The following is a 10964-nucleotide window of genomic DNA, read 5'->3' on the forward strand; positions in this document are numbered from 1 at the left end:
TAATTGCTTTAATGTCCTATGTCTGTAAATTCATGGAGAAAATGATAAATGAAAGGTTGACATATATAGAAATGGAAGAACATGTTTCAAAATATCAGAGTGGATTCAGGGAGGATAAAAAAACAATAGACCCGGTTTTATGTTTAGAATATGAAATAAGAAAAAGCACAAATTACAACTTTCTCTTGAAGCACCACAGGAGAAATAAATATCAGGCAAAGAAAATAAGTTAAAGTGCAAATTTTCTTTTTATTCTGATTTCATTTTACAGCAGAAATTATGTAAAGCATTCAGAAGACATTTTCCACATATAAGGGCAATATTCAAAACACTTTGCATGGCCTCAGCAACAAAATATTCTTTTTAAAAACACCAACAATTTAGTGATGCTTGTGCATGCACGTTTGTAAAACAAAGTAAAAACTAGGCTACAAAAAAAGAAAAGAGGAATGAAAGACTGAGATAGGCATGGAGAACACAACGGCAGGCAAGGTGGGAATACAGCAGGAATGAGAGAGAAAGAGAGAGAGAGGGAAGACAGGGTGAAAGAAGAGGAAGGCAAGGAGAGGTCTAGCCATAGATTATCTATAAGGGTCTACCATTCTAGCATGCAATGTGGTGTTTGGCCACGCCCTCTCAAAACAAGGCCTGAAAGGTTATACCATTCATTTCTAGGCGGACTTATAAGAACAGAGGCCGTCTCTGCGCATGTCTACCAGCTGTCTACTATGGCAATATGTCTTTATTTAGTTTTTTTTATTTTATTTTAACTTTTTTCTACTCTATATACTCTTTTTACAGTCACGGTCCTCTCCAAAAACATGAACATATTGATGGATCATCTGCAATCTGTGTTTCTAGATTTGTGTGCGTTGACAAGCGCAAGCGTTTGGATGTTGGGAGTGTGTGTATATCTGTCTCTGTGTGCATATCATATATAAAGGAGTCCAAAGCGGTGTTCTTTGTGACTTGAGTTGTGCTGATGTGAGAGGAGGGGCAGTTTAAGAGGAGGTTCAAGTGATACTGCAGCATGAATGCTCCTGACAGCACCGTCCTAACCATGGCTGTCTCTCAGCGTGATGAAAATTCAGAAAACGTGAAGCACACATAATAGAGATCGTCCAATTGTAACTCTTTTAATATACTATATCTTTTTTTTTTTAATTAAGAAAGGTGATACGTGGCCGTTACCTATTTTTATTTAAGAATTATCTGTATCAAGAATCTTGTGCGTTTAAGACAAGTATGTAAATAGAAATATCCCTTATTTACTTGCTTTCAATTTAGTTTATATTCAAACAAAATCCTATAAAATACAGGATTTGGAGTTTTTTTTTCTTGTAGAAAAAGCGATGCAAACACAGCTCGGATGAAGCAAACATCACATTTTGCTGCCTCACAAAATGAGACTATCAGAAGGAGCGCGTCAATCAAGAACGTGATCTGAAAATTTGTAGACAACTGGAGTATCCCTCACATACACAAATATGTACACATACATATGCGTACACAAATGTACACAGTCTTGGTACAACTCTGTGTCGGCGGTCATCACACTCCACATACCATCTCCCTGTTCTTCAACCCTGAGTAAAATCTAAGGGAGAGATTTAATTGTTCCCAAAGACATAAGCACAGAGAGAAAGAGTGTGTCATTTTTTTATGTGTCTGATTGTGTACATTTGTGTATGACTGCGTATGTATGTGTTTACGTGTGTGTGCACATCTGTGTGACAGAGTGAAAGACAAAGAAAGAAAGTGACAGCTATTTCGTCCTCTGTATAACTGTTGGGTTATGCTTTCGTTTTAAATGCTGCTTGTTTTTTTAAGGAAAGACAGACAAAGCGATTCCCTGGAAGAGAACTTCCTCCCAACAGCGACACTGAGATGGTGAATAGACTCGTGACAGTGCCTTTCACACACACAGGCTGACGTCTGTAGTTCTCTTGTTCTAATACTGCAAAACTGACACACAAGTGGGGCGTAAAGTGATACTGTAATTACTGGTTTGTCTCGTAAAGCAACACGTAGCATCAATCAGGCCATGAGCATTCATTCATACCACTGACAAATTAGAGCTTCTAACTTTGACTCGGATCAAGTTTAACACTGTCATTTTTTTTTTTTCAAAACACACAATTTAGGAAAATAAACAGGTAACTGGCAACTTTTTGGAGGACATACAATAGATATTTCCTGATATTAGCTTGCACTTTTCTGTTATTGAGCAGGCACTTTCTAAACAGAGCTTTCCAGAAGTCTAAAGTACACGTCGTACATTATGGCAGTGACAATGAGGAGAGAAGAAGAAAATAATTAAATGATATGTAAAAAGCAGGGGGAGGGGGGGAGACATTCTGTTTGAAGATGGAAAGCTTTGACTGGAGGCCAGGCTGGATCCGCTGTAGGTGTGATTAATGGTCTCAATAATAAAAGCTAGTATGTTGCTGAAGCACAACCACATTGTAAAGAATGTAGCGCCCTCTTCCCATTTTGGGTCATCATTCATTGCATTCATATTAAAACGACCATCTTCATCACCATTAGTATCATTTTGCATCATCATCATCATCATCATCTACATTTAACAAACCTCAGAACTTGTCTATGGTTGAGCTACTACTAGATCTCTTCTACTGTTTATTGTCTGTGTGTGTATGTGTGTGTGTGTGTGTGTGTGTGTGTATGTGTGTATGTTGCCTCTGTGGATCTTACTGATATCTTTTGGGTGTTGGTTTCCCCAACGTAACATATTGTTAGGCAAAATAGCATTCATAATAATTGGCACTACTGGCAAAAAGGGTTTAATTTTTGCTAGCCAAGAAACAAAAGCACAAAGTGTAAATGTTTTGTTCTGAAAGATCATTGTTTCAGCTAACTTTGTTTTTCCCACTTATAATTCTAACATTAGAGTTTTCAGTTGCATGCTTTAACAAAATGTTCTTTTCAGTAACACTTATACTGGATACTCTTAAAGTGAAGCAGTTAAAATCCTCTCACAGTCCATAGCCACTAAAATGTTCTTTTTGCCGTTTCTTTGTCTTAAATCTCATGCACATTACTCCATTTGTAATATCTACATTATTTACAAGCAATACAGCCATCCTGTGTACCCAGGTCTCTGTCTTAAGTTCTCATTATGGGAGTAAAATAATTTATAATCTTAAATACAGTCCTCTTATGAAAAAGTTTCAGGGTCCTCGTATCCCCTTACCTCGTCAGTTTATATACAGGAATATGCAATAGTCCAAAATATGGATTTGATCGCCCGTATGGGCTAATATGGGGACCAATGCCCTGTATAGGGGCAGGTATAGGACCCATGTCCTGTACAGAGCAAGCATAGAGACCTCTCAGAGTCAAGAAGAAGTCAAGGCAATGGTATGTGACTCTCTCCTCAAAACCACAGTTAGGATTTAGAGGTTCACGCAAAGAACAAACTAACAGAGACATTTAACCATTGGAACATGTCATATTTTACCACACAAGGGGGGAAAACCAGTCTCAAGCTGAACCACTCTTGAGCCAATTAAATAAATAATTAGACCCTTAAATAAATAAAGTTTTTTTTTTTTAAAAAAAGCACCCAAAATAAGTCATTTGTCCTTACACAGTTCACATTACACAGGGCAAGGATAAGTTGATGAGGACGTAAGTGAGACACAACTACACATAGAAATACAAAAGAAACAACACTAAAGCAGTTTGGCAAGCATGCAGGAGCTCGTAGCTCAAACACATGCATTGAATTGAACAAACACGGACACACCACGTCAGGCGAGCAAAGTGCTGCCTCTGAGAACGACTCCATACAAAGTCCATGTAACAAATTAAGACATCGTTAATTCAGACCCCAACCCTTAGCTAACAATGCCCCTCTTACATTCAAGTGCAGTTCCTCCCCTTTTGATTGGGTGACTGATTAATAGGTTTATTAAGCCTGTGAGTCAGAGTGGTTGGTGATATTGTGAGATATTGAATCAGCAGAATGATTTGCCACTATAGCTCTTCGGGATGATGGAGAGGAGGAATAAGCGAAAAAACCTTGCATGCAAATGCAACATAGAAGTGAGTTTTTTGGTTTATGTTTTCTTATTCTTTCATGGATTACTGTTTGGATACAAAACGCAAAAAGGTTTTGTATATCTTCTGCATGTCAAAGTAGCTTTTATCTTGAGCCAGCCGTTCACCGTCGCCGCAGCACGTCCTGACGCTGCCGGATGTCATCGCCGGGCGCTTCCTCCTCGCGTTCTCTCGTCTGACTCGCCGACTTGCTCTTGCAAAGAAACATACCCATGAAGAGTGCAAAGAATGCCATGAGGTTAATGTGATGGCCTCCCAGTGAAACTGTGGAGGAGGATCAGTGCTGTGGGCAGAGCCAGGTCCCTGGGCTCTACCCAGCAGTCTGTCTGTCTGAGCTGCCATGATGGACACCTATCCTGTCCTCAGTCTGTCTGGGAAGAGTTTTTTTTTCCCCCTCTTGAGAGAAGAGGGGAGAGAGGGTGAGAGAGAAGGAGGGAGGGAGGAGAGGAGTGGAAAGGGAAGGAGGAGGGGGTTGGGTAATGGAAAAGGGAAGGAGCTTTTGGAAGGATGGAAGAAAGGAAAAAGGAGAAGATGGAAGGCAGGGAGGGTTTATAGATTGCTCACAGGCTGAGGGGGGTGTGTGTGGGGCCTGGCGGAGGGCTCTCAGGACCCCTGGCCTTTCTCTGCTCTCTGGCCCTGGAGAAAAAACAAACACACATAAGAGACACACTCAGATACATTTGTGTGTGTGTGTGTGTGTGTGTGTGTGTGTGTGTGTGTGTGTGTGCGTGCGTGCATGCGTGCGTGCATGTGTGTGCATGTGTGTTTTTTCTTTTCAGTTTTATATCCAAAGGCCAGAGCAACAAGAAAAGTTATTCAGCAAACCCCCTGCAACTCCCGCTCAGCACACAAACACACACTCTCTATCCAGTACTCCTACCCACCCATCAAGGCACAAAAAAAGAGACTGGCAGGCCAAGCAAGACACTTAAAGTCCCCTAGTGATGTCAGTCAGAACATGCCCCCATGAAGACCATATGCAAGAACCGCTCCTCTATCTATCTGTCAATCATGCAGAGGTACCGGCATCATTCAGCAGTCCTTTGAGAGGGACAGAGAGAGAGAGTAAGAGAGAGACAGGGAGATAGAGAAAGAAGAAGAGAGAGAGCGAGAGGGAAGGATGATAATCTAGGATCTCCTCTCCCCCTCCCTCCGCTGACATGCAAACAGGCATCAGCCACCGGGAGAGAGGGAAAGAAAGAAGAGAGAGAGGAGACTCACCCGTTTCAGAGGCCTATGGTCCATCAAGGGGCTTCACAGGAACAGTAAAACAACATCAACTATTAGCACCAACGTAGAGAGCGCATGTGCGGCAGTGGGGTGCAAGTGTGTGTGGGTAATGTGTGCAGCTGTGTGTGTGCAGTGATGTTTGGAGGGTGTGTGGGGAGTTCTATGCCTCACCTGTGGCGGCATCGGAGCAGGAATCTCAGGATCTTGCGAGCAGCCTGGCTCTGTTTTTTTGTGAGGAGGCTGCTGTAGGCAGAGACACGGGAGTAAGAAGAAGTCTTTTAGATAATTATAACCTTTGTGTATATGTGTGTGTGTGTGTATGTGAGAGAGAGTGAAGTACCCAAGGGAGTGTCTATAGGAGCGGTAGTATTGCTGGATGAGGACCGCTGCTCTACGACTCTGTTGGAACTTCCTCTGCTCATGGAAACTGCGGAAACGACTCTGGATCAGGATGGCTGCCAGGGTCATCCTCTTATAAAGTGCATACTGAGAGAGAGGAGACAGCAGCAGCGCGTTATAAACCTACACATCACAAGATCTGTACTTTTGTATTGCTGAATCCTGAATACATTTTTGTAATCATTTTGTGATTATAAATGTTTCCATCTGCAGTCTCAAATCACAACTGATCACAGTTTAAGAGCTTGTGTGCTTAATAATTTTGTTAATCCATAATGGATCACATCAAGCTGTCTGAAGCAAAAATAATATGTCTTATAAAACTGACTTGACTGTGAATAAAGCCTAAAATAAACACAATTCATGACTCATGTTTAAGGACTTGTGATGCTTTAAACTTTAATATGGAGGCACACAATGACTTGACTAAGCTGCATGGCTTCATTATAGATAAGTACATCAGAGCTATTAGAAAGATAAAGTTAATACCATCTAACGAAAGAACTGTAGCACAGGATGTGGACAAGCCACATTTCTGTTTTTAGTTGACTCAAAATTAAGTGCTAATGTGTAAAATAGCAGATTAGCACGAATCAGAGAGAATCAAAATGCTTCATGTCGTCGTGTCAGCCCAAATGTACTGAGCGAACACATCTGTTAATGCTATTTCTCTGGATATGTAATTCAGCACTTAACAGCGGGTCAGCTTGATGTAAAAGCAAGTGCTGTGCTGTTAACTCTTACCTGCTTGTATCTCTTATAGCAGCGTTGAATCACTGCTGCAATCTCTTTGCGTTGTTCCTGAATGGGACCCTGAGGAGAGTGACATTAAGAGTTTGTATGAATCTCATTTATATGAAATAGTTCATGGTCATCTTAAGCTTTTTTCAAATGATTGTGAGTCATGAGAGATAGACATAGAGAAGAAGATAATTTGAACAAATGTTAAAATGCGTCAGATTATTTTACCATCTCTGGGGGTATACTCTGTATTTTTTAAAGCAGTGAAGGCCATGTGTACCTTGTGTTTTCTGAGGGAGTGCAGAGCATGCCTGATGGTCTCATACAGCTCCCCCTGCTCTGCCTCAGTCATGGCTAGACAGGAGTCAGTTTTCAACCTCTCCTCTTTCATAGCTGCACAGAGGAAGGAGGTCCAGTCAAAGGGGGAGGGTTGGACTTGCTTAGCCTGAGGACTCTGCTGATCCTCAGGCCCTGAGAGAGAGTTTGGTTTGGGGCTAAGAGTCTGGGACTTGGAGTTTAGAAACCTGGAGAAAAGCAGAGAGCAAAGCAAAAGTTTTAGAGTAAAAAAAAACTTGAACGCCCTTTGATGAGTGAGGTAAAGTAAATGTGGTGAAATCAGGAATTCCTCGACTCACCTCTCCACCTCACCGAGGTAACCAGACAGTAACCTGACATCACTGCTGATCCCCACCTTCCCGGAGTCTGTTTCAGTCTCCATAGCCTCCTGCTTAAGCCTACCAGTTGAGGCCTCCATGATGTGATCAGCTAGCATCGTAATGTCCATCTGCAAGACATGCAGAGCAGGCGTTACTTACATATGTCTAACACCTGCTGCCCTTGAAATTGAAAAAAAAATCTTAAAGTTTGGCATTTATTCTCATGCCTATACAGATGACACCCAACTCTGTGTACTTAATTGTTTATGGGAATTACTGCTTTTATGCTTATAGGTGGGCAAGCGGAAAAACAAATGTTTCTCTTACTTTCCTGCACAAAACCTAAGTCTGCATTATTATCACTTGACTTGTCAAAGTTTCTGCTCTGCTGTTTACCCTGTATGCACTGCATGTATGCTGTATACATTAAATGTGTTTCGCTCATACGATACATATGACTGTTTGGCCAGAGTCTCGACCAAACCAACGAGGTTTAATCACAAGAGGTGGGAACCAGAGGGGCAAAGTAACATCTGACCAACTTCACAGGACAGTGAAAACAAAAAAAGACTTTACTTTGTCCAAACTTTATTTAAACTTTAATATTAAAACCTCATAAACATGTGGATGACAATATACTTAATGAACATTATTTTGACATTTATTGGAAAAAATATTTCGAAGTGAGTTACTTCCTATTCGCCTAAAACAGGAAGTTAGTTTAGTGTGTTTAGTGTTAAGTCTGTTGGTTTTGATAAATAATTCTGGATTGATTTAGAATTCACAAGAACCCATTGGGCTGGAGAAAGAGCTCATAAAGAGCTTTCATTTGATGTATGCAACTCATTTTGCCCAAAATGTTCCACACACCCCTCTGGTTTTCACCCCTTGAATAATGTACTACATCCTCTACCCTCTTTTTATGGGCCTCCTTGTCATGATGGATGTGAAATTGGGGTACTTTTAATAGTTTGGAAGTTTTTTAATCGGATTTCATCGCATCATACAGAATACAGCCACATGTCTTCCACTGGTGGCTTATAGTATTAGTGGTGGAAAAAAAGCTTTTATTACTGCAATTTCTTTTAAATTGATTAGTTGTCTTTAGATATACAGGCACTACAAATGGCTTAATACAAACTAAAGATATTTTTGTCTTTACCATCATTTGGCCAAGACTAAATCTATTCTTTTAATGTAAGGTGTAACCAGTTAGTACTGGCTTCTTGTTCTTGCCAGTGAGAATTCAGTCTGTGTGCCCTTTTTCCCTTTCATGTAAGTACACTTGATCATTTGTATTAGTGTGTCTGCTTGTGTGGGAGTAACTGAGTGGTGAAGATAGCACTGATACGCCTGCACCAGGTGCCCCTCGTATGATGAGTGCAGTAGGTATCATGTAAAACCCATATCTTCACTTTTTGTTTATCCTGTTTATGTTTAAGTTTGTTGTCAACATTTAATCCAACCCCTCATGGGCCCTTCTTGAGGTTTTGTATTTTTTTTAACCTAATGTGGTTTCATGGGAGTTTTTTCCTTATTCACACTGAGGGTCAAAGTTTGGGGAGAGTTGTTTTCACAGATTTTTTAATGTATTGTTTCATGTATTTTATCACAAACATGGCACACATGCAAAGCAAGCTGTATACATTGTCCATCACATACAGTACAAAAAGTTCAGTTCTGGTTAAGGAGCAGGATCAAAACTGCCCCTCACAATCTGCTCCCCCTACCTGCAAGTCCTCTGTGTTATCCTGATAGGTCAGCAGCTCTGTCTCCTCTCCCCTGTCAGACAGCACTCTTTGGCGCAGGTGAATGGCCAGTCGTTCTTTTCCTAGAATCCTCCTGGCTAGGCTACGCTGCCCCAGACTCTGTCTCAGACTCCACCTGGTGCCCCCTCCAGACCCCCCTATCCTGGCCTGCAGGTGGGAGAATGGAGCACTGGGGAGCTGAGGCCGGTTGGGGCTGGAGCTGGCAGGAGGTGCGTTCTGACAGCTGAGGTTGGAGGGTTGAGTTTGTAGGGTGTTGGGGAGGAGAGAGCGTTGAGGGTTAGGACTGGGAGACGAGTTGAGGAGGGAGGTGAGGGTGTTGTTGCCAGGGGTTGAGTTAGCTAGCTGTTGCTGGGTGTCTGGGTTGGGTTTGAGTCTCTTGGCTGGGGGTGGCCCTCCCTGTTCTCCCTGGGTTCCCTGTTGGGCTCTGTGTCCTGTTTGGCTCCAGCTTGGGTTCTGGTTTTCTGGCTGGCTCTCTGTCCTGGTTCTCCTCAGCTCTGGGGGAACAAAGATGGTGGAAAATAAGAGGTCAACATTTCTAGATGATTTCTACCTGGATCAGTTTCCCCCCAAAACACAAAACCATATACTCCCCGATTTACTATACTGTCCACAGGGGGGTGTACTGATTATCCTGAGTTCAGTTCTGTTCTGAGTTCTGTTCAGTTTTTCGAATTTAATTTTCAAATGAAAAGTTTGACATTTTGAGAAGCACACTTATTTGCTTTCTTGCCCAGAGTTAGATGAGAAGATTGATGCTACTCTCATATCTGTCAGTCCATATGTAGCTATATTCAGCAGTCAGTTAGCTTAGTAGAAGAATTGATGTTGTAACACTTCAGTTTAAACATGATATGTTGTATTAATTAGTGAGCTTTAGAGGTGCTTGTTGGCAGATTTTGTTACCTTTAGACAGACTCTGGCTACCTGTTTCCAGTCTTTGCGCTAAGCTAGGCTAACTCGCTACATACCTCGTTCAAGAGACTGATATTTTATAGGGACAGTTCACCCAAAAATCAAAAATACATAGTTTTCCTTTTACCTGTAGTGCTATTTATCAGTCTAGATTGTTTTGGTGTGAGTTGCAGAGTGTTGGAGATATTGACTGCAGAGATGCCTACCTTCTCTCCAATATGATGGAACTAGATGGCACTCAGCTTGTGGTGCTCAAAGAGCCAAAAAAATACATTTGAAACACTCAACAGCAATGTCTCTTTCCAAAAATCATGACACGGTTATTCAAGAAAATCCACAGAGCTTGCTGTGAGCAGTTTCATGTATTCTATTCTATTTCCTTTCTACCAATCTAGATCTGCCAGTGTATCACTGCGCAGAAGTAAGCATCTACAGCTAGTTCACCTAGCACCACTGAGCTAGCTAATGTTACAGCTCAGCCTCAGAGGATGCCATTAATGTTTATGTGTTGCATTGTCACGAGCGCAAGCCTCTGGCCCATGAGGAGATGCACATTTCCTGCTGTGCAGTTCTATTATATTGGAGAGAAGGCAGACGTCTCTACAGTAGATATCTCAAACACTCAGCAACTCACCAAAATAATCTAGACTGATAAGCAAAAATCCAGGTAAATGAAAAAATATGTATCTTTGATTTTGGGGTGAACTCAAACCTCTGCAAATACAACTGAAACCAGCCTGGTTACTAACCACCAGGACTAAGTAGGATTTTTTGTGTGTTTTGGGTGAATTGATTATTTAAAATGACCCAAATTTCCCTAGTGGCGATAAACCACAAAATAGCACCCTGTCCCACCTGGGTTAGGGTTTGGGGTAGGGCTGTTGCTTATTCCGCTGGTCTGTGACTCGCCTCTCCACCTGTCCATCCAAGTGTCAGCGGGCTGTCCCTGAGCTTGAGGAGTCTGTTGCAGCTGCTCCAAGAGCTCAGCCAATCGAGTGTGGCCCCGAGATCGGGCTATGTTGAGCGGCAAGCGTCCCAGTGAATCAGGAATAGCCAGAGCTCTTGGGTCCCACTGGTAAAGCACCAATGCTGCCTCAGTGTGGCCGAGAGCACAGGCCCACATCTGAGGAGGTCAAGGAAAAACACAGATCACACACAGGCACAGAGAGAGAGA

At 41.9% G+C, this 10964-nt stretch overlaps 1 protein-coding gene across 1 annotated transcript in view; it reads right to left on the reverse strand.

Annotated features, from left to right (window-relative positions):
- Window positions 1–245: 245 nt before the first annotated feature.
- Window positions 246–10964, reverse strand: part of LOC126386305 (calmodulin-binding transcription activator 1-like) — a 56555-nt gene continuing 45836 nt past the window's right edge. Inside the window, exons 14-21 of the mRNA XM_050038556.1 lie at window positions 10646–10913; window positions 8840–9372; window positions 7089–7237; window positions 6734–6977; window positions 6457–6525; window positions 5654–5799; window positions 5485–5556; window positions 246–4719 (exon numbers count right to left, since the gene is read on the reverse strand). Coding sequence (XP_049894513.1) covers window positions 4644–4719; window positions 5485–5556; window positions 5654–5799; window positions 6457–6525; window positions 6734–6977; window positions 7089–7237; window positions 8840–9372; window positions 10646–10913 — 1557 coding nt within the window. The 3' untranslated portion in view covers window positions 246–4643. The remainder of the gene's footprint in view (window positions 4720–5484; window positions 5557–5653; window positions 5800–6456; window positions 6526–6733; window positions 6978–7088; window positions 7238–8839; window positions 9373–10645; window positions 10914–10964) is intronic.

Source organism: Epinephelus moara, chromosome 24 (genome assembly GCF_006386435.1).
Source record: "Epinephelus moara isolate mb chromosome 24, YSFRI_EMoa_1.0, whole genome shotgun sequence".
Taxonomy (NCBI): Eukaryota; Metazoa; Chordata; class Actinopteri; order Perciformes; family Serranidae; genus Epinephelus; species Epinephelus moara.